Source organism: Anopheles aquasalis, chromosome 2, assembly GCF_943734665.1.
Source record: "Anopheles aquasalis chromosome 2, idAnoAquaMG_Q_19, whole genome shotgun sequence".
NCBI classification, from domain to species: Eukaryota; Metazoa; Arthropoda; class Insecta; order Diptera; family Culicidae; genus Anopheles; species Anopheles aquasalis.
Window position 1 is genome coordinate 10,663,088 of NC_064877.1, and position 23,105 is coordinate 10,686,192.

A 23,105-nucleotide genomic window follows, 5' to 3' on the forward strand; every position below is an offset into this window, starting at 1 on the left:
GTTCTTGCATAACGATTTTTTTAAATTATTGCTTATAATGTAAGAGCTCTAATCGTGTTGAAAATTTCTTGGACTACAACACGTAAATAAAGAATGCAATAATGGTCTGATTGAAGCAATTGTGATTTAAACAGGATAGGTTTAAGTATACTTTTAACGGTCAAGTAGGCATAAGCTCATTGACCATGACCAATAAACAGTAAAAAAAAAATAAAAATTAATAATCATTCAATAAACAATTATAAATATGATTTATCTATTCGTATGCCAAGTGCTAAGCGCGAATAAACAGTATGGAGTAGAGGAATCAGTCTCGATCAAACGTACGATCGATCAGCTTTCCAGTAGAAGATCTTGCTTTTACTACTCTTGCTTCGCAATCACAATGCATTCCCAATCATGAATATACTCCTCGCTAACCACAGCAATCAAAATTATCCTGCCAATCTCGATCGCACCGAGCACCATTTCGTCGATGCGCCGAAGCCGACGAATTCTCGATCGCGCAACATGCCACGAACTACATGCTACATGATCATGTGAGCGAGCGAGCGGTAGTATACCGTGGGGTGGACGAGTGTGTGCGACAGGTCAGTGAGGGGGGCGAGCGTGAATCATTAAAAGAGCCGGTACTGGCCGCAGCGAACAGCAGACGTTGAAGCGAACCAGTCGATCGTAGACGTCCGCAGCCGTTCGCAGCCGTTCGTGTTCCATCGCAAGCGTCTCTCAGTCGTTGTCAGTGTTGTCTCGCCAGAACGGTCAGTCGGTGTGGCAGTGTGTAGAACCGTCCAAGTGGAAAACAGCGACCGTTAGGGCAGTGTCAGCATAATTCAATTGAAAACAATCTCACTTCCGCACTTCCGTGTACTGTGTGTTCCGGCCCCGAGAGTGTCCCGAACCGACGTCCCAACATCATCATCACCATCATCGTCTGCGTGCTCGTGATTTTTTGTGTTTTATTCGCTACGTAGCTTTCATCGCACTCACAATGGCCAAGCTGATCGTCACCGTTTGCGTCGCGCTAGTGTGCACCGTGGGGTTGACCATTGGGCAGGAAATTCGTAAGTAAACAATTTAACCGACCGACCGACCGACAACGATACGCACCCTCCACGGGGACTCGATGATTAGGGGCTCATTAACGCGCACGCGGTGAATGTGGTCTGTGTGCTGTGGATCCGTGCTAACAAGTCGACCAAGGGCTCGATCGAACCGCGAGGGCATCTTCTTTCCATTGGTGGAGTCTGTTAAAGGCTGGCGGACGTGCCGATGAAACCACGGACCTCTTATAGACTCCGAGCGATGGAGATTGTGCCCTTTAAAAGCTTGCAAGCTGCATTGTCTTCAAACACTTCCAAAGATGTGCGCCAATGACGCAGAAAACTGCATCTGGAATCACTTAATTCTCATCGACCTCTAAGCCACATAAGCAGATAACAATGGAAAGCGAAGAATTTCTAAAAAAAAAAGCGAAAACCGTTCCCATCCCAATCGCGCTGACCCCTTTTTCGATACCGATGATTCGCGATGATGATTGAGCGATGAATTTGCAAATTGTCTATGCTCACAATCGGCCCTTTCAACGACCGATTATGCAACAGAACGCAACAGGGGCAAGGTGTGGAACGCGTCTACGCGCTTTCGATTGCATGAATCATGACCAGCAACTAAGCAACTAACTGTCACTAAGTGCATCGCCACCGGAGCTACCTTTTGGGAAGGCATCCTCTCTTCCTCTCGCTACTACGCTACGCACCAACGGCAGCACAAGCATGTCTGGCCCCTTACCACTCAGGACAGCTAGAAATTGCAAAAGGTTCCCAGTGACTATGCTCAGACCGGACCAGACCAGACCATAGAGCACGCTGGCGCTGGGTAGCGGAAAACAATTCTCCTCGTAATTACAGCCGACCGTAACGCAATGCACGCAGCTTGCAATCACTATGCAATCGTTAAGGAGGATGCACCACGGCTACTGAGAAGACGCTGGGGAGAAGCTTCCCAAAGGGCACCGGGCGTGTGTTCGTGAGGCGAGAGTGTTTTCGCAGTTAGATCGAGATCAAGTCAATCTGTCGATGCGAAAAGATAAGCGTGACGACGTGAGAAAACTGCTGACCACAGGAAATAACCTTTTGTCTGGCGTTCTGACAATTGCTAATGCTGCGCACACTCGTCGGAAGTTCCGTACTTGTCAGGAATCAGATAATTCTCGACTTACGCTAGACCTAGAAGCGATCGGAACTGGCCGAAAAGGTCATTTGTTTGTTTCGCACCACAAAACATGCACCGATGTCAGTTCTTCGTCACCATTCGCTGACGTCACGCAGCACGCATAGAGCATAAGCTCGGCCTGTGGTGGCACAAGAAAAACCGCACGGTAGATGTCACCGGCAGAAGTGAGCCAGCCAGCCAGCCAGCCAGCCAGATGATGTATGTTCGTCCATTTATGTGCACTTTTATGAGTCGAAACCGCTGCGGGCTCGTCCGCGCACTAACGAACGGACCATTATGCCGTCGACTCCGTGAAGATGGACGCGGTTTCTGGCTGGCACTAATGAAGTGTCAGTGGGTCAATGTCGCACACGGGTCGAAACCGGTGAAACGGTGGAAAGGGAAGTGTACTCGCGCTAAAATTGTACGGCTGCACCCCGAAACCGGACCCATTGAGCCCCCCCCGAGATTGGATAGGGTTGGGCCGCCAGTTGGGACTATAGACCATGCGAGACAATCCCCGACAAGGTCGACATCTGATCAACACGCGCCGCACAGTGACTATAACAGACCCTGCCGAAAACGATTTATTCGGTTGCCGGAAGGTCAAGCCAAAGAGAGTATTGACGTCTGTTTGACGCCAGCCAAGGCACCGTATCGTCTTTATCCGATGGCTAGACGAGTGGCTGCTCAGAGGAAGATTCCATCCAGGAAGAGAGGAGCTCAGAGGTATTCCAGGCACCGCCGGTGGTTCCCACCATTGTCCGGTTCTCGATTTCATTATCTCCACAGCTTCACCTTTTTGCGCGCTCGTTCGATAGTCTTGACTTGATTATCGACGCCACAAACCACACAACACACGATCATGGTGGTTTAGATTTAATTCTTGCAAAAAAAAACACAAACACAGCTCTAGAAAGAACGATCGTTTGCGTTGCGTTCCAGGAGTTCCGGTTGTGGCTGGGAAGTACAAAACGATCGCAATTTGCTGCATCATCCGCGCTATCTGGAGCCACAAATAACTGGTGGTGGTGTTGGTGGTGGGGTGTGAATTGATACTTGATTAGTGAAGCAAAAAAATATACCTCCAACGACCCGGTAGAAACTTCAAAACGGAACAATCTGGAGAACTCATTCCAGGCGCATTAGATGCGCATTAGATGCCCACCACAGGCACCCGGCGTTGGCAAACATTAACACCAAGAGTCCCGGATCGCAGCATTGATTACTCTCGCTAGTACACTCGCGCCACGACTCGCCTACTCTGGTCACATAATATTACGCAACAGCTAAGACGATAATGGAGTCAATCTGCTGGGCCCTTGCCATTTCTCACTTCGCGATTGCAAGTCGAGTGAAAGTGAGGAAGTTTCTGGCGAAACGGGTCGGCTTCGGTTTCTCCAGCGGGCCTCCAGTAATGTCTCCGCAAAACCGTTCAACCCAACTAGCGACTGTTGGTCAGGGCGAAAGGGCAAGAACAACACAACTCTGATCACTTCACCGTTTGAAATCCATTTACAAAAACCAACTCACACGTGGCGCGGTTTCTGTGCGGTTTCCAACGACCTTCACGTGCATGCAGAAGCAAAGTGCGTTGAGCTCAGGTTAAGGTTGGGCTCACCAACCACCACCGAAATCCGACTTCTACCCTGTAATCAACTCCTACTTCTACCGTGCTCCGATAGCGCCACCCCGACCCCCAAGAAAGAATCTACAACAAACGAAAGAAAACGAACGAAAAAAAAGACTAAACTACGAGAAGGGTGGCTAGGGTAATCGTTTGCAGTCCGAATGGATGGCAAATGCGATGTTTACCTGCTAAATAGCATGCAGAGAGCCCCATTGCCTTACCTTGACGCACCGAGCATTCCATGAGTCGTCAAATGAAACATCTTCAGCTGCGCTACCCCTAGATGGGGGCCATGGTCTGGTGGTGTGGTTCGCGGTTTTAATGGTAGATTAGGCAATTCACATTTAGTGCTGCTGGCGGCCAAACATACCAGCCACCGTGTACACACTCTGTGGACAGGTTGTTAGTGCTGCACGCTGGTTGTACGGGTTTGACAACTCCACTTTTCATCTTTTCCCGTGCCTAATCGGGCCTACTAAACGGTTCAACTCCGGTTCGCCAGATGCCAGTAGTAGGCTGTGTGGCCTGTGGTTCTAACAAGGCCTCCTTAAACGAGCATTCCAACATGGACATCGATGCAATGCATCGCTTTTGTCGTAAACGGTTCTACACCTACGGACAGCTTGGATGAATTTGGCCGTTGGTGGCTTTTGGTGGCTGCAACCGGTTTCAGGGAGCCGAGGTGGTGGCACAGGCCAGCACGACATCTGCGTAAGCTGAATCCGAGTTGAATGCGTCCAAATGTATCCAAAGACACATCAAACATCGGGTGGACCAACCTGGCGAGCGGCGATGCTGTCTATCGTGCATTCCCCCTGCATCGAGTGCGTCGTGATGTCATTACACTTTTCCAGCTGACCTTGGTGTAGAAGCATACGTGCGTGCGTGCAGACGAAACCACAGCAACCTAAGATGTGCCACAGTGGCCGGCTCGTGTTAACGAACTGTTTATCGATCGATGATTTGATTGCTCGATCGGCCGGAGAGCTTCTTACGTTTGGATGTGTTTGGCATTCGATTGTGGAGAGTATTTATTTACTCATATTTGGATTTGAAGAACTTGCTTTGCAGAGAACTTATCTCTGCATCGTCCAATCTCGTTCCTGTTCTGGAATTCCCAATATCCGTGCTCATTTCGGAATTCTATATATATTCAAAGTAATTCGCTTGCAACTGGCTCGTATTTTTAGCTCAAACACAAGACTCGGTCCATAAATTGAGTAAAAGTGGTATAAAATTAGCATAATATTAATGGCAATTCTTTCCCTTTCTTCCTTCCTTCCTTAATCCCCAGCCGCTTACATCAAGCAATGCCGCCGATCGGACCCCCAGTTGGCCGAATGTGTGAAGACTTCGCTGCAGCACCTGCGACCTTACCTGTCGAGCGGAATTCCCGAAATTAAAGTGAGTATTTTCTAGCTGAAAACGAAATCCCTGGCATCGGCAGAGCAGATGCTATCCACCAGAACCACCGTCCAAACTGGTCTTTGGCGGCGAAAGCGCCTCAGACTATCATCTCCCCATACCGCTACTCCTTCCTTCATCCGGCAGCGCGTGCGTGAAGCTCGGATCTGTTCGGTTTCAAGGTTAACCAGCTGGAGAGGGTAACATTAGGTAATCGAATGGCGGGCCGCAGCTTTCGGCTTCACCGACCAAAACAAATATTGAGCACGTCAAAAAGCGTGACGGTGATGGTGCGGTGGAGGAAGCGGAATGGAATGGAAAGATGAAGAAGAAGAAGAAGAAGAAGAAGGGGCTAGACATGAAAACAACCCCAAAAATTCACTTCGACCATCGGCAGACAGATGGAACGAAGCAGAAGCAAAAAAAAAAGGGGGAAAAGAAGACGACATGGATGACGACGACGACGACGACGCAGCTGACCTTCACGCTGCTAGAGTTCAGTGTCAATGGCGCCGGGTGCACGTGGCACGTTGGCGGCCTCGTTGGTCAGTATGGTACGCGGGGCACCCATGGTCAAGGCATTCGGAGATGCAACCTCACATCTTCGATCGCAAGATCATCATCAACGCCGACGGTGGCTGTTTCCTTCTTTAAACAATTCCGCCAGCTCACCATCTACGGGAAACACGAACAGACCGACATCATTTTGCAATCGAACGCTCTAATTTGTTTCCAATTTGGTTTGGGGGTTCCGTCCGTACAGCCATCGCAGCCGCCATTCACGAGGCCATCAGTCATGGCATGACGAGCATATTAGGAGCATTACCATTAAAGAAACCGGCATTCCGTCTCGCTGTAAGATGTATGTTGCGCAATCGCGAAACACCATGCGCGGTACTTTTATGAGCGGTAGTAAAACTATTCAAATGAACAACACATGCTCCGACGAAATCCTTCATGGTTTTCGTCGTCCTTTTCGCATCGATTATCGGAGGAGGGGGCGGGGGGAGGATCGTGTAATCGCGAGGTAGAATTTATGGCTTCCTCGCGGTGCACGGTGCGCGGTGCGGCGGTCCTTCCCGTGTTGAGGTGTAATGATCATTAGTGGCGTTGTAAAGTGCCGCATTTTGCGAACTTGCTCCGATCACCGATCACCGGCATTGGCAGACAAGTGTCATTCAAGGCCATTGCTGACGGCGCTGCTCAATGGTTTCCTTATTGTTTTATCGACCCAGCCCAGCCCCAGCACGATCGACACTGATTCACCATAAAGGCAACACGTGGAACTTGCGAACTGAGGGTGCACCCGCGGAACGCCCTACATCGTGTGGTGGAGATATTGTTTTATGAGATTTTCGAACCGGGGCACCGATTATACTGTTATGACTAATCAAATGACAACCTTCTGCTTCTCTTTTACATTCGCAAAACATTAGCTACCCTCGGTGGAACCGTTCGTGATGGATCAGCTGTCACTGCAGCTGACCGGAGGCCCGCAAGGATACCGGATCAACTTGAAAAATATGGAAGTATTTGGCGCCAGCAACTTCACCGTCCGGTCGCTCAAGTAAGACTCAAAGCGCACCCGCAAGGAAAGAGCTCCATAAATAACGTATGTTTTTTTTTGTTTGTTTGTTTTTGTGCAGATTATCTGAAGGTAACGCACCGTTCGAGGCCCGGCTCACCATTCCGAAGCTGCTGATTCACGCCAAGTACACGAGCAGTGGCGTCCTGATCATCATTCCGGCCAGTGGTTCCGGTGACTTCGATGCCGTGTTCGACGGTGTTACGGCCGACGTCAAGGGTCTGGTGTCGACGAGTGAAAAGCCGACCGGAATGCATCTGCGCGTCGACAAGCTGGACCTTAACCTGTCGATCAAGAAGCCGCGCCTGAGCGTGTCCAAGATTTTCAACAACAATCGCATCCTGAGTAAGCGACGAACCCCCCCACCGAGGGCCAATGCCCGCCACACAAATCTACTTGAAGGACATCATTCCTGACTGGTTGATCTTTTGTTTTGTGTTTTTACCTATCCAGCGGAAGCCACCAACCTGTTCCTGAAGGAGAATGGACACGAGGTGCTGCGTGCGCTCCAGCCTCAGCTGCAGAAGAAACTCTCGAACGAGTTCACCGGTATCGCCAACCAGCTGCTCGATAACGTTCCCATCCACTACTTCCTGCAGGATTAGACTCCACAGTGGGACGGTACAGCGGGATCTATTGGGTGAAGGCACTTTGTGATACTGTTGTTTTAGGGTTAAGCTCGAAGACGGGGAATGGGTGGCCAGCAGCCGGGCACCAGCGACTACAGTGGATTGGTCCCGCGGCCTGGGACCGATGGAGCGATTTGGTGACGCCTAGTCGCCTGTCCTGCGAATGCGCAAAATCTGTGCGCGCATTAATTTTATGCAACTATTCTGACATTTACTCTCAGTACAAAAGATTGTGACCTGGCGAAGGGCTCACAAGGAACCCTCTTTGTGGAGGAATGGAGAGTGGTTCCAAATCAATACAAAATCGTATCATTCGGGTACACTTTACTGAACAATTGATGAACTGTAAGCGCAATAGAACGGAATCAACTGCGATCAAACAATTGGGAAATAAATGATTAGTTTTCTGAAGGTAATAAACGTTTGAATTTGTTTTATTGTGACATCCTAGCTGCCTCTCATCCGATCTTTAGATTTAGTGTGATTGTGGTGAATTGATATCGATCTAGACGCAATTTAACATACTCTGAATTATACTCATGAATCTCTGAATCATCATTGAGAATAACTATCTACACTCTACACTATAGATACTACAAAATAATTTTAACAAAGAAATTGAGATTTCGCAGATCTGTTCCAGCATTTTAGCATTCTACCATATTGGAAGGAATACGGCAATCAGTCCAGACGAAGGTAATGGTTTGATATGAGTCTTGAGAAAACATAAATAAAATTAACAAAGTGGTTTTAAAACAGAAAAAGAGCAAAAGGACAATGATTTGTCTGTCTCTTGCATCCAACGGCCTTTAAAGGGCATCGCATGTTTCCCTAGCATTATCAGACCTAGTCATAATTGATTTTTCATGTTCATTCTTTTAAAATTATTCGCGTAAATTCATGTAATGTTACTGTTGATGTTCCATTGGTAGAATTGAATAAATGATCACTGTATCATCGAAAAATATTCGTAAATTTGTTTACTTACTCCATTGAAAAGATAAGTAGTTACAAACAACAAGCAAAATAGTGAAGATCAAAGGTATTAAAGTGCTTAAAATTTAATTACTTCGACCGAGGGATTGCTATGATCGAAAGAGCGATATCTTTTAGTTTACAATAATACTCCCTTTTGTTTTCTCATAAATACTAAAACCTATCGACCACCACCCAAACCAAAAGCTCCCATAAAATGTGAGCCTCGAAAAGCTCCAGGCGATCGCGCGCACAGGCGCACGCACGAAAGAATCAAACTCGCAGGCGACTTCATACCACTTCGGCCACAAGATCGTCGGTGATCATCGTGGCCCGGGCGCCAAGTGGAGAAAGTAGAGTACAGCTCTTGAGACTCCCGTGGAACAAAACGACGCCGAAGAAACGACCTCGAGCCCGGCTCGCTCTCGCGCTCTCGTCTCCTCGTCGTACACTCTCGCGAAAAGAAAGTGGATAAAACAAACATTTCGCCGCGTCCGGAGCGCTATTCGCGAGTCGGCCATCGTACGTGAGGGACAGAGCTTTCCGTTTCCGACGAAACCACAAACGATCCAATCAAGGGCGGTAAGTAACACGGAACCGCATCACCTGAGTGGTAGTGCGTGGAGATCGTAAGGACAGACCTTTAGGGACCTGGATGGTGTAATCGACACCGAATCGGTACGTTTGCGTTGGAGTGCGTACGCAATACAGTGACAATGCCGTAGTACCTTGTAGTGAAATTGGGGAATACCCATCCGGAAGTGAAATGAATAATACAAAAAAGTTGGGCGTTGTTGGGCGTCACTACTTTTACTTTCCAAAAGTGCTTCTTCGATAACGCTTGTGTGCGTTAGATGTGTAATGTGTTTGAAGGCGTTTATCACACTATTAGAAACTCCTAGTCTCACTCCACAAGCACACGAATTTGTATGAATAACACTGGAATGTATTTTTATCTTTTGCAGACCCCGAACGGAGCACCCAACCAACGTGCGTCATTTGCAGATTCTGAGCATCAGCGGAAGACGGTAGCAGACGCCAACGTCCGTCCAACGGTACCCAGCAACATAGCGGGGAACGGTAGACATCGGAAAATACCATCCTAACCGGTACTCAGAACATAGCTTGGGCGATCGTCCCCCTCCTAGTGGCTGGTGCTACCGTTGGTTTCCTCCGATCGAAGGTGGAATAGACACAGAGAGCGAAAGAGAGAGAGAGAGAGAGACACGTTGACACGCACCAGAAGAATGCTCCGTTCGTTGACTTTGGTGCTGATCTTGGGTGCTGTTACCGCCCCGGTTGCCTTCTCCCAAGATGATACGCGTAAGTAATGGGGACCCCTAGCAAAGGTGCTTGGTCTACCAAAGTGCCATTTGAGCGAATTACGTTGCTCTTCAGCCCCTTGGTTCGCCTCCCGTGGTTATCTTGCGAATCGGTAACCGTCGTCCAAATAATTACGAAACCGTAGCCGGAAAGAGGCACGAAAGTGATGGCAGCCTTTCGCGAGTGCTCGTAGAGATTTGGCGAATGTTTTATTCAATCGCCTCCGGGTGGTTTGCGGTTTTTTTTTTTTTTTGGTTCGTCTCATCTTGGAGTGTTACGCGCAACGCAACGCGCATGCACTCACGCTACGAGCTTCACAATGATGGCCGACAAGGGTTGTATTTATTTATTTTTTGTTGTCAAGCGAACTGACGGTGTGCGGAGTTATGCGATAGTGGATGATGATCGTGATGTCTCTTCGTTTTGCTTCTCTTCCTCCCGTTTGCAGCTTACTACATGCATCGATGCGAAAGGGATGCGCCGGACGTGAACGATTGTCTGCGGTACGCGGCGAACAAGCTGGCGAGCTACATCCGCCGCGGCATTCCCGAGATCGGTATCGTGGACGTAAGTGTCTAGTGTGCTGTGGTGTGGTGCGATTTGTGTGGCCATCGGTTACGCTCATCGGTAGTTGCTAGGAAAACTAGTTTTGATTAAACTAATTAGCTGCCAATGACCAACAGAACAGTAAGGGTAGCTTATCAGGGATTCCGATCGTCGAATGCCAGCTAAATGGCATAATCTGGGAGCGTGGTGAGAACCTGAACGTGAGTCTGGCGAGAATATCGAGAGGCACTTTTTCCTGTGGCCAACGATGCCTCGATTGACGTGATCATCTGTGGGTGCGGCCAAGCGTAATCAAGTATACGATACGATCTGAATGGAAGAAACCCCAGATTGATGGAAACGTTCGTCGGCATTACCGTCGCCTCGGGTGTCAGCTGACAATTAACCGACGGCCGTGGAACGGTCGTAGTTGCTGGCACGAAACCCAGTTTTCGGTTCTCCCTTCCCCGTTCGGTGATTCTCCCAATACCTGACCTGAATTACCGATGAGCCATTCTACGATCCACGGGGCCCAAGAGTCCGGGCCGGTCAGTAGGTCAACCGACGAGGGAGGGAGGAAGGGAGTGAGGGAGGGAGTCGGTGAATGGGACGGGACACGACGTTCCCAGTCAGTCAAGCAGACAAAGCCGTCACTGGTCACGAGCATACTCGCCCTGCCCTGAAATGTTTTAAATGATTTGCCTTTTTTTTCGGCCATGGCGTCTTTGTCGACGTGCTTCGTTCCAGGTGGAACCCGTGGTGGTGGATGAGATCAGCATCGCGCTCGGTTCTGGCCCCGACGGATACCGGGCCACCTTCCGCAACATCGAAGCGTACGGGGTCAGCAATCTGTCGGTGGTGAACGTGCGCTCCGACATCGACGGCATGCAGTTCCAGCTGACGATCGAGATTCCGAAGATCAAGGCGACGGCTCAGTACGAATCGTCCGGTGTGCTGCTGTTGCTGCAGGCTTCCGGTGCCGGCGAATACTGGGGAGAGTATGGTGAGCCTAAATGGTGACCATTTTCTCCGATCTCTCTCTCTCAACAATGCTTCTTCTTTTTTCTTTTCTCCATCACATCTTCCACAGAGGGAGTTAAGGCCAAGACGTACTTCAAGGCGACCCCGTACCAGGGTGACGATGGGCAGACGTATCTGACGGTCGATCAGACGAAGATGGATTTCAGCGTGAAGGAAATCAAGATGGGCGTGGAGAATGTGGCCAACCAGAACGCCATTATCCGTGAGTAGCAGGGCGCAGGGTGCTGATCTGTGTTCCAATTGTCCCTTCTCTAATTCGGTCATCCGTTCCGCTGTTTGTTGTAGATGCTGCGATGAATCTGTTCATCAACACCAACGCACAGGAGCTGCTGAAGGAGATGAAGCCACAGTTGCGCACCAAGCTGACGGAACACTTGCACGGCTTCCTGCAGCAGCTGTTCGATCGCATTCCCGTGGAACAATGGCTCGATTGAAGTGCCCGGGGGGACGGTGCTTTGGCCTGGTTATGTCTGACGACGGAAACCTTCGTCACCCTGTGCTAATATTTATTTTATTGGTAGTGAACTAAGTGGAGTATGAGTAGATTCGTAAAACTGGCATTAGCTTATTCTTTTGTCGGTCTTACGTACGAAGCACGCTGGCAAGTACTCTGGCGAGGGAGCATCAGATCGTCCATCGGTCGTCGGATGTTGGATAAATCACTTGCGTAGCCTTCGTCGTTTGTGTTAGTGAATAAAATGTATAAGTGATTGAGTTAAAGAGAAAATTAAATAATTCGTTTTCTAGTAGAGAACGACGAAACTGGAGTTTTATGTCGCAAATTCACGCTTCTGCAATATGGTCCCTGTTTAGGAATGTTCAAGAAGATCATTTTCAGAAGATAAATTTATTAGTTGTGAGAACACAACGCCTGCTCAGAGAACGACAGACATTTAGTTGGACCTTGAAGTCTTCTTAGCACAACACAGAACGGGTCTTCGAGATTCTCGACTGTGCTAGAGCGCCAGTTTCGACCTTGGTTCCATAAGAACAAGAATAACAAACTGGAGAACCAAGGCGAGCGACAAAAAATTCTTCTTCATTAGTAGAACACCACTTCGAAGTGTTCGACGTGACGTCAGCTGTAGCGCCGGATAATTCACTCAAAGAAGAAAACCAGAACTCCACCGAAAGAACACCGAAACTATACGAAACACTCTTCTTTGCCGTGCAATGCTTTTCTATGTCTACTACGACGATATGCAGCGTCTGCGCGAGAATGCGTTTGACAGTCTCTTAGCTCATGCTGGACATCACTTGTCACAGTTGACACACTCCAGGGTGGAAATTACCTAAAATACACGCTGACCGACCGCACACGCTACCTAACCAGAAACGAGAAACCACCGCAAAGATGATCGGTGAGATGGGGCGCCAGTCACTTTGCACACAGTTCCCTAATCCGTTGCTTATCCAACCTCATCTAATCTCTTCGAAACCACCAGAGACCGCCCGGGGAAATCAATTAGCTAATCAGGCAACACATTAATATTCAACACACGCAGGTAATCCAAACAGGAGGCGTGCTTCACCACCCCGCCACCTTCTCATCCGCCAATCGTATCCGTATCTTTCTCCGGCGGCCAGTAATAACCGGTACCATGGGGGCGGGCAGCTTCCGAACGAGTTTGGAACCACAGGATCCCAAAATATTGCGCCGCTAGCTTGTTTCTCGAGCGGCATCGTCGGCGCGCCAGATTAATCGTTCCGTTGACTTTCATCATCGATAGAGGTGACCTTCGGATGGCTGAGCGCGAAGGTCAAGCATAATTTGGCGAACCCGTCTCACGCTGCAGGAACGGACGGGTGGGAGGGAGGATATTGAAGATGACGCACCGCACCGCAACACCAAAACTAGACGCACACGCGCAACGCAGCCGATGGGCTTGTTTGCGCGATACCGCGCGATGAGGAAGAACAAACCCAAAGTCGGGAACCATTCAGTTCGCTCGCCAAGAACCTGACGTCAATTGGCGGTCGAACCGAATTTCACGGTGTTGAATAAATAAACAATACTACAACAGCCACTTGCCGCTTGATTTTTAATTGTTTGCTGACCAATTTTTCGGACAAAACAAGCGCCAGTCCGTCCGGTTGTTTGCTCGAGTCTTCCGGCATGCGATTGGAAATTACTTCATCATCGTCCCCCCTCGGCCATCGTAAGTTGATGGCGTAATGAGGGTTGAGAGGTTACGGAAGGGGTTGCGCTCTCCGGTGGCACTTCATATTAAAACTGCCCATCTCGGGCGAGTCGTGAGAAGGTGATTTGGTTTTATGTTCTATTCTACCAGGCGGTGTGCACAGTCACCACGGTCTACTGATTAGCGATGATTGGTGATCAGCTCATTAGCTGATCATTCCAGAACGAGCACCAGACGATTGTGTTCCATTCCAGAACGCCGATGTTACCAAGTTCAGCAGCCAACCATATTTGAATAAATGGTGTCCCTCACAGATTAGCGTTTGATCTTTGCAAACCTCCATTTCCTATTACGTCTCCATACGCGCGCACTATCGTGATCACTAGCCCCCGGGGGGTGGAGGGATGGAACTTTCTAGCAATGGCTGCATTGGTGAGCATTGATTGCACGAAGCTTTCCTGGAGTACGGCGTGGCCCTTGTTGACATCGCGCTCACGTACGCTTCCGTACGTAAGTGTCCGCAATCCCCAGCTCAGTGCAAGCCCTTTTGCCCGCCAGAATGTCAAGATGTCGTCAGCAGCAGCAGCAGCATCACCAGCCAGCCAGCCATCCACCATTGTATCGCCGCTCGATGAACTCCAGGAAGCCCAGGAGCACTCTGGGCGATTAGCGCTAGAATCGAATTGAATTAAGCAGCAGCTGTGACCGAGGACCACGGATCAGCTTGGTTCTAATGTATTCTGAAATATTCCCAAGCCGCAGCCGCCACAGCGAAGTCGTGATCGACCGGTGGTTGGGTTCGCAGATAACACCACAAACACATACACCAACACACGAACACCGGATACACACCTGCCCGTACGCCGGCATACGGTATGGGTGGGGGGGTTGTCAAGAGTTCGTTCTCGGCTGTGGCCAACCCCTCTCTACGCCACCATCAAACGAAAGACTTGAACGCGACAGCGACGAACCTCCCCTTCTCCAACGTAAACCACTGCGGGCTTTGGGGTGGTGGATTACCGCCATCGCTACAGGCTGCTTGCTCTACCGGCAACCGGCCATCCGTCCACCACCCCCTGGGTCCTCCTCCTCCTGCACCGGTGGCAGCTATCAAAGCGAACGACGCGCGATTCCTACGAGGGGACGATAGTGTGCGCGCGCACGCTCGTCGTCGTCGTCGTCGCGGTTGTCTCGCTCTAGCGCTGGCTGCCCTTGCCGGTCGTATATAAACGAACCCGTAAAGATTACCACACGTCCAGTCGATTTTTGAAATTCTCACCACCCAGAGTCACCCGGTGTGTTTGTGGTCCGGTACAGCAGCCGCATCGATCGATCGCAAGCCTTCCATCAGCTGCGCGCGCGCGCGCACGATCGCATTTCATTCGCAAAACCGCCTCCCGATCGCAAGCACCTTCTTCGATTGATCGTGCTTTTCGTGGGTTCACCCCTTCGTTCGTTCGTTTTGTATTGTTTTTTTTTTGGGTCATCTGGAGAAGCTGAGTGCATTGTGCATTCGAGTGGATCAAGCGATCGCGCTACTGTCGTGGAAGTTATCATCATTGTTCCGAAAGGAAACTGTACCATTGTGGTATAGTTGTGATTCGATGCTTGTGTGCATGTGAGTGTGTATTGAATTCCTCGCATAACTAACGGTGTATGATCGACTGAATGGTGCTGGTGCCCAATTGGTCGCAATCGGTAGTGCTGCTCGAGAAGTGTTCTAGGCTCGGTAGTGATACGATCAAGTGAACGGAAACCAACAGCCATTTTGAAGTAGCTGCCCCAACGACCCCTGGAGCTCCACGAGAAGTGAAGGAAAAGTGAAAAGGAAAAGAGGTAAGAACCGGTGCCATTGGAGTCCTTTTGGTGTGAAACTTTGTGTCACCACGAGCAGCAGCAGCAGCATACGATGTTGATGATGTTGTTGGTGACTCTCGCTCTGCTGCTGATGGCTGCTGGCTGTCTGTCGGTGATTGCTCCGGCGTGCGGCACACTCCACAGAAGGCTCCATCTCGGACCCATGCTGGTGGCTGGGTGGCTTTCCAAGGCAAACGGGCTGCTTGCGGTGTTGCTGTTTTCGCGATACCAAACCGCCACCACTCCGTTGTCCTGTTCCTCGATTTGATCGATTCGATGACTCTCTGTCTCTCTCTCTCTCCCTGTTGTTGGCATACTTGCTGGGGTGGGTATGTTGTCGTGAACGGTGTGCGACCGGCCACGAAAGGGTTTTTCGGTTGTGAAACCCAAAAGCAACTTCCACACCTCGACCTGTTGCTGCTGCTGCTGCTGCTACTGATGATGATGCTGATGATGATGATGATGAGGGGGTTCTCTCTGCCTCTCTGCCTCTCTGCCTCTGCAGCTGATGCTGCGTTTTGGGCCAATCCGCACGCCGGTGCAGTTGGTGGAGGCGCCCGTCTCAGTGTATGTGTCGTATCGTATCGATTGCTCGTAAATCTGCAATTGACTGTGCATTGCATCATTTGTGCAGTGGTACACGGGGGGAGAGAGAGAGAGAAACCGCAAGACTGCACTACTCTGCACAGCAATCTGCATACTTTTCAAGAACACACGCATGCGAGCACACCACTCTCCGGATCACACTCGAGTTGATTGCGAATTTGATTTCACCGATCAGTCGAGATCAACAAACGAATGAAGATGATTATGGGAGTCGCGTTAACGCAAAACGCGCTCGCAAAGGTCGCGAATTGCAAGCTAAGCTGGCTCGTGATGATAGTGTCGGTGGTCATCACTTTCGCACGCGCTCGCTCGGTCGGTCATTCATTTCGCATGCTTTGCGCAACATTTCCCCCCGGGGGGCTCACGGGAGCCATTGCACTGTGGACACACATTCGCTGTCAAAGGCTGCTGCTGCTGCTGCTGCTGCTCTACTATGGCTTCTCTGTCTCTCTCCTCTCTCTCTGCTCTCTCTCTCTGCTCTCCCTGCACTAGTACAGTTGATACTACGCGAGTATCCCGTCGAAAATTCAAGATCGAACCCAAAACACGCTCCCCGCCAAGGTCAACGGCGTTATCGGCATCCGGTTCGCTTGGGCTCCCGAAAAAGCGGGGAGACCCACCCCCCCCCCCCCCCCCCCTCTTTGGTTCGTGATTTTGCGAAGGAAACGTGCGTGTTTTCGTGTCCAGCGGGCGCCTTTTCCACTGTGTTCAAGGCCATCCAAGGCGACAGGGAGCGACGCTGTCACGGGCACATTTTCGGGGATCTGGGACGTTCGATCGACGATCACCGACGCTGATGAGATAGTGACGAGGTCACCGTGAAGGGGGGGGGGGGGGGGGGTTGGGAGAAGCGACAGCATCCGTTTGCGGAACAAAATGCAAAAAAAAAAAAAAAGGAATGACATTCACACCCCGAGACCCTGGCCTGGCCAGCAAGTGGTGGCGGTGGTGATTGTTGTGGCTGCAGCGCCAGCCACAGCCAGCAGCTGGCGCCATCGGCAGTGGCTGTTGGGGCGCAACCCGGGGCCAGCAAACCGGTTGCGAAGCCGGCCCGGATTCGGGGTGCGCAGACCTCTGCGGTTGCCACTTTTGGAAAGGTCCACAAGCAAGCCATCCGATCCGAACCGACGTGCCAGTAAACCGCGAGCGCTAAAGCGAGAGAAACTCATCTGCTATCTGCTTCAACCTGCCAGAGACCTCCTGCCCGCCCCGAGACGGCATCGATTGCACATCCAGCGTGTGGACGGATTGGCGTTGGGATTGGCCAACGGTGGATCTCGGTGGTTGCTGTTGCTCCGCAGCGTCGATGCGACAGAACTTGTCGTCGATGTCGTCGTTGCCTGACATTCTCGCTTCAGTGCAGCTCCGCTTTGAAGCCCTAGATACTGGCGGACCCGGCCAGCCAGAAGAAGCTGCTCCGGCTGTTCTGCGCTGATCTTTCGCGTGGTTTCATCACGACGCAAACCTCACCGCATGCCGCACTTTGGTCGTAATAGGTGGCACCACGGCACCTGGTACACTGGTAATCCTTGAAAGCCCTGGCAACCAGCACATCCGCCAGACCACATTCTGAGTGCTCGGCACAAAACGGCAGCAGCGCCACGCGTACGGTGATCGCGTCTAAATCTTCTTCTCGTTAGCGCACCGCGGTGAGGCTGCTGGTGGTTCTGTCGAAGCCTCTAGATGCTCTGTGTGCAGTGGAACGGTGTCGCACGCTGATCGCACGACTCTATTTGGATGTCGTTCGTTGGCTTCTGTGGTTTCCATGGGAGGACTATGAACTCTAGCGTGGTCGTTAGTTTTCGCTTGCGTTAGCCAAGATGGTGATCAAAGCACGAACAGTTCCTTCGCATCTGCTCTTCAATGAAGTCTTCAAAGACCTTCGGTTAGTCCTAAACACTGAGAACTCGGCAGGAAAGGAGTCTGTAAAGCCCCACCATATACGTTAAGATTATCCATCCTACCATCTCCGGTCTCGAGAAGGCTATTTGCACGTTATAGCGATTCATTTAGCGTTGACGAAGAGTTGAGATACGGTTGCTGTTGCTGATTGCTTCTTTTCTCTCCCTTTTGAGGTTATCAATCAATGATAACTTCTTCTCTTTGCTGGAGTGAGCAGCAAACGGGAGTAAAATCAAACAAACGATATTATTGATTGTTAAATTTTCTTTTACTCATAGACAAAATCTTTGGCTACAAATCAAAAAACGCACCACTGACGTTCATACCAGGTCCGAAAATTGTTTGTTTGTTTCACAACATGCAAAATCTGATGGAAAGTTTTAACATGTACGGTCAAAGTTGTTGTTCTAACCCAAGAACCATGTGAAAGACCACCCCAGCCTCCTACTAATGCATCAATTAACTGGCCCGATTGATAAGCATCGAGCACAAAGCGAGCCGCACCGGCGCCGATTCAACTAGAACAAGCCCGCGCGCATACGGCAAGCGAGTTCTTTTGGCGTGACCTTCAAGTGGCTGAGTGTAAGTAATTGCCTTCTCGCCGGTCGAACCACACGTTATTCTGGTGTGCGCACACCAATTACCGGGCGGCTTTCGATGGGTGCAACTCCGGTTGTGGTGGTGGTGCAACTGTGAAACGGATGATGATCCACAAGAAAGGGAAACCTGAAAGCCTGGTTGGCTGGCCAACACGGATAACCACCATGATGGAGACATGATCCTTGTGAGGCTGATCGGTAGCAGCAGCGCAGCACACAATTACCACAATTAGAGTAGCAAAAGGTGGAACCGCCGACCCAGCCAAACCACCCACCCACCGGGTGACCGGTACCAGAACTGGCACTAGGCGCAAAAGGTGGTGAGGGGGAAGGTGAGGTTCATTAGCTAATAAGCGGCCAGAGGGCCTTCTAATGATCGGCCACCTCCACGCCACACCGTTAGAAGGTTGTGCAGAACACAAGCTCCGGGGCCACCGGCTCCATCAACATCAACCTTCCGAACCCTTTGTCCGCCATTGACCCCCATTGAAGACTCCAGTTGACATCGACCCCCCTCCAGGGGCCCCAGTCTGCCGCCCAAAGGAACACAATTAGCTTGCTACTTTGGTTTGGTTCGCTAATTACTCTGGCAGCGAGTGATTTGTTGCATGCACTACCCCCACTCTCCACCCCTTGTTTCACTGTCCACATTACCTCCCTCATGTGCACTCTGCACAGGCCCGAATGGTCGACAGGTCAGTTTGTAATCAGCTGAGGTCTTTTTGTTTCAACAGACAAACTACGAAGCAGCGGAGAGCAAGCAGCTAGAGCGAGAGATCAAAATGGGTCCCAATTCCAATGGCACGTGGATGCTGCTGATGGCACTGATGACGGTGGTGGTGGCGATGGTGACAGCCCAGTCAAGTCCGGCTGTTGATCTGCGTAAGTAGCAGAACGAACGTTCCTCTAGAGTTTGATCGCCATCAGCCAGTGTTCTGGCATCCATTCTGTTCCGTTCTTTCATGCAGCCGAATACCTGCACGTGTGCCACCGGGAGGATCCGAAGCTGACCGAGTGCATGAAGGAGTCGATTGAGACGCTGCGACCGTACCTGGCGCGCGGTATTCCCGAGCTCGACATCCCTTCGATCGATCCGATCAATCTGGGCGATCTGATCGTGGCGGAGAGTGTCCCCGGGCAGGGCGTTAGCATTTCGGCCAAGGACATCAAGGCGTACGGACCGTCCAACTTTAAACTGAAGAAGCTAACGTAAGTAGTGATCGTCGGCGGACCAATAATACCACCAATGATGATCTTCATGGTTCTTTCGTTCCACAGTGTCGTCGAGTACGGCAAGATCTACTCGTTCGAGCTGGAGTTGCCGCATCTGTACGTTGAAGGGCGGTACGTGGTCGATGGAAGGATTCTGTTGCTGCCGGTCAAGGGATCCGGCAAGTTCACTGGCAACTTCAGTAAGTATTAGAGTGCCCTATGGGGAGAGATGATTGCTCCAGCTTAAAACACTCTTTTCACTCTCTTTACAGCCCAGGGCATCGGCAGTGTGCGCATCAAGGGTGACCGGAAGCGTATCAACGGACGGGATCACCTGTCGCTGGCGAAGCTCGACATTAAGATCCGGGTGTCGGATGGGCGCATCAAGCTGGACAACCTGTTCGGCGGCGATCGTGTGCTGGGCGAAATCATCAACGAGACGATCAACCAGAACTTTAATCTGCTGAGCACCGAGCTGATTCCCCTGATCGAGAAAGCGCTGCAAAGGATATTCAAGCGAACTGGCAACAAAATTCTTGAGCGTTTCCCTGAGGAGGTCCTGTTTCCCTAAGGGTACGGAGCATCATTCGGAGGAGGAGAAGGACTTCAAGGATAAGAAGAAGGGGGAAAGGGACCTCTTGCAATATGTGATTAGCGTGGCGCTTTAAAATGGGCGGGGGGATAATCCGTAATCGAACTATTGCCTTTACGTCACTCTACTGTTTGGTCTGCACTCTTTGCCAGTCTGTTTTTTCGGACTTTTACTTTCGGACAATCCACGGCACACACACATACACGCGCACACTGTACGTAAGCCACCAGGGCGCTGCGTAGCAGCCAGAGGAAGGGAAGAATTCAGCTGGACGGCTTTTACGGATTCGCAAATCGCAAAAATGGATATCGGGGAAAGGAAAGGAAAGAGGAAGTGTATATACTATGTTTAGTCCGAAGGGTCCTGCTGCAGGTCGCGTCGGAGTTGGAAGCAGAACATGAATAAAACAAACCACCAGAACCACCGTTTTAAAATTACTCCGTTTGCTCGACTTGTCTTGTCCGTTCCTTAGCGATGACAAACCTGATTCCTGAGTGATGGGAAAACCCCGTTTGAAATTAGTCAAGATTATTTGTACCATCGCTGGATGGTGTTCTGCTCAACAAACTATATTTTACTCATGAATTTTTATTGTAATGGAATTTTATTCATTTTTCAAAATCCTCTCCATCTTGAGGTCGGTGGTGGATTGGAATCGGTTTTGGAATCGGCGTGTGCTTAGCTTTGCTATAAAGCTGGCTTTTCGAAAAGCTTGCTCACCGCAACACCGTAAAATGTACCTTTTACGCATGCGTCTCGCGATTTTCTGTATTACTCGCTACGTAAGTGCTTGCGTCAAATGGTTTATATTGAAGCACTGCAATCACTATGAATATTATCGAACTGTGTTAAGGACTAAATTGCATTGAAGATCGATCTTCGTCTTTTGGTTTAAAGCGTATCATTTAATTTTAGGTATCGTTCAAGGTGGGCTTCGGTATTTAATATTTCTTGTGACACATGTTTTTAACATTTCAAGAGTATTGTGTAAAATTTTTGGATCAATCGAGGAAAAACTGACAAAGATACAGATTTTTGAAAATCCGCGTTTCATACTAGCCTCCATCTAGCACGCTACTTTGGAGAGCGATTTCCAAAACCAGAGCTTTCAAAGTGTACATACTCTGTACACTTTTTGTCAAGTAGCCCCGTCAAGATTTCATTAAAATTGTTGATACTTTTTTTAAAAAATTATGCAAAGCTTGTTTTTAGCAGAATCGCAAAAAGCATCACTTTTTGAACTTCAACAATCTGCCAAAAATGGAAAAATTGTAATATCAACAAAAATTAGACGGGGCTATCTAGATAAACTTATAACCCAAGGAGCCACGAGCTTTTGCATCGACACCTATGTGGCGATCCTGGTGCACGTCGGAAGCAAATCGGAGGCCAGCGTACGAGATAGCTCCCATCGTATTCGTTTCGGCGGTTGAAGCTTCAAAATCGCCATTTGAACGTGAACTTTGCTAAAATTTATGGCAAGCATTTTCACCACCTGGCACGCCTATTCACCACCTATTCACCAACAGTCACCACCTACTCACCATAACCGAAACGTCATTCGACAAACAACACGATCGTTCCTGTTGATCGTAGTGAGCTATGTGATGTGAAAAGTAAATCGCAGTAAAAAGAGTGATATTCTTATCATTTTAACATTTCCGTGAGGTACAAGATCAAACTACACTCTCGTCAGCGTTCCCGTTGGAAAAGAAAACTCAGAAAGTGCAAGAGGCTTGTAGAACCGCAGCACGCTAAGATCTGATGACGCCGTAAGTACTGCCAATCATCACCATGGGTGTTGTTCTATCGTAATCAATCGATTGATTTTGTGTTGCAGTCGTGCATTCGGAAGCGCTTTAACACTTCCTCCTGCTTCCGGTGCTCGAGTGCGGCATGCTTGGCATCCGTAAGCGGATCCACCACCTTATCGACCGTGTACTGAGCACTTAGAAAGGCGAACTCGGGCTGGGAGCGTGCCACCTCGTACAGCAGCACGTACAGTATGCGTGCGATCGAGCGATCGTTGCAAAAGATCAGTCCACATAGTGCCTCCGTTGCACCAGCACTGCTGGTATCGTGCCCCCTCTGATGGTGTCCCATAGCTCCATTCAGCCATGGTGGACCACCACCACCACCGATGCCGGCTCCTGGAAAACATCGTCGTCTTCGAAGATTACCGGGACGACCATCGGTGTGCGGTTGGGCTGTGCTGTGGTGCCGGGGAGAGGAACCACTATTCATTTCACTGGAGCCACCGTCCCGATTGCGATGTTTTAGCATCAGTCGATCGGTTGCATGACGCACGGTGTGGAGCTGTTTCGCCAAGCGATCGATTCGTTCACCGACATCACCGATCCGGCTACCGAATGTGTGATACTCTCTTCCCAGTTCTTTACACTCGACCGTACGGCAGAAACAGTACATTGTCTGCTGCTGCTGCTGCTGTTGTTGCTGAAGCGTTGTCGATGCATTGCTGGTGTGCTGATCATTCGGACGTGCCTGATGCTCACCGAACCACGCTAAAACTTCGAGCAATCGGCGCACTTTCGGTGTCGAGTACCGCCGGATGCGTTCCATCTCCGTAGTGTACCGCGAAAAGACACCGGCTGCCATCGAGCGGGCCTGAACCAACACCGTGGAGACCATGCAGAGCAGAAGAAAGTGTCGCTCGCACGGTGTGCGGATTTTTTCCTTCTCGATCGTCGTAAGCAAATCGAGTGCACCACGATCGGCACCCCATGGACCGAACTCATCCAGCAGCTCGAGATACTGCTGCATGGGTGTTGTTCTATCGTAATCAATCGATTGATTTGTGTGACGACGAGAGTAGTGAAGGTGTAGGAGGTGTA

General features: G+C 50.1%; 3 protein-coding genes across 3 annotated transcripts; all 3 read left to right on the forward strand.

Moving 5' to 3' along the window:
• The first annotated feature begins 664 nt into the window (after nucleotides 1–664).
• Nucleotides 665–7,862, forward strand: LOC126580761 (uncharacterized). The gene is made up of 5 exons (XM_050244005.1): nucleotides 665–1,061; nucleotides 5,136–5,245; nucleotides 6,682–6,812; nucleotides 6,892–7,175; nucleotides 7,284–7,862. The coding sequence occupies exons 1-5, from the start codon at nucleotides 989–991 to the stop codon at nucleotides 7,433–7,435; spliced, it is 750 nt and encodes a 249-aa protein (XP_050099962.1). The 5' UTR covers nucleotides 665–988; the 3' UTR covers nucleotides 7,436–7,862.
• A 1,083-nt stretch (nucleotides 7,863–8,945) lies between these two features.
• LOC126580762 (protein takeout) lies at nucleotides 8,946–11,778 on the forward strand. The gene is made up of 6 exons (XM_050244006.1): nucleotides 8,946–9,016; nucleotides 9,400–9,757; nucleotides 10,206–10,324; nucleotides 11,051–11,306; nucleotides 11,394–11,546; nucleotides 11,630–11,778. Exons 2-6 carry the CDS (start codon nucleotides 9,682–9,684, stop codon nucleotides 11,776–11,778), a joined length of 753 nt encoding a protein of 250 aa, XP_050099963.1. The 5' UTR covers nucleotides 8,946–9,016; nucleotides 9,400–9,681.
• A 2,973-nt stretch (nucleotides 11,779–14,751) lies between these two features.
• LOC126581241 (circadian clock-controlled protein daywake) lies at nucleotides 14,752–20,690 on the forward strand. Its single transcript, XM_050244759.1, has 5 exons — nucleotides 14,752–15,321; nucleotides 19,184–19,331; nucleotides 19,418–19,658; nucleotides 19,728–19,861; nucleotides 19,934–20,690. The coding sequence occupies exons 2-5, from the start codon at nucleotides 19,232–19,234 to the stop codon at nucleotides 20,230–20,232; spliced, it is 774 nt and encodes a 257-aa protein (XP_050100716.1). The 5' UTR covers nucleotides 14,752–15,321; nucleotides 19,184–19,231; the 3' UTR covers nucleotides 20,233–20,690.
• The last annotated feature ends 2,415 nt before the right edge of the window (nucleotides 20,691–23,105 follow it).

Bases quoted from the DNA above. Each gene is read 5' to 3' on its own strand.
- LOC126580761 (XM_050244005.1), top strand. From the start codon at position 989: ATGGCCAAGCTGATCGTCACCGTTTGCGTCGCGCTAGTGTGCACCGTG. The intron at 1,062-5,135 runs GTAAGTAAACAA...CTTAATCCCCAG, and splicing joins GACCATTGGGCAGGAAATTC to CCGCTTACATCAAGCAATGC. The intron at 5,246-6,681 runs GTGAGTATTTTC...GCAAAACATTAG, and splicing joins GCGGAATTCCCGAAATTAAA to CTACCCTCGGTGGAACCGTT.
- LOC126580762 (XM_050244006.1), top strand. From the start codon at position 9,682: ATGCTCCGTTCGTTGACTTTGGTGCTGATCTTGGGTGCTGTTACCGCC. The intron at 10,325-11,050 runs GTAAGTGTCTAG...GCTTCGTTCCAG, and splicing joins CCGAGATCGGTATCGTGGAC to GTGGAACCCGTGGTGGTGGA. The intron at 11,547-11,629 runs GTGAGTAGCAGG...TGTTTGTTGTAG, and splicing joins CAACCAGAACGCCATTATCC to ATGCTGCGATGAATCTGTTC.
- LOC126581241 (XM_050244759.1), top strand. From the start codon at position 19,232: ATGGGTCCCAATTCCAATGGCACGTGGATGCTGCTGATGGCACTGATG. The intron at 19,332-19,417 runs GTAAGTAGCAGA...TCTTTCATGCAG, and splicing joins AAGTCCGGCTGTTGATCTGC to CCGAATACCTGCACGTGTGC. The intron at 19,862-19,933 runs GTAAGTATTAGA...CTCTCTTTACAG, and splicing joins CAAGTTCACTGGCAACTTCA to CCCAGGGCATCGGCAGTGTG.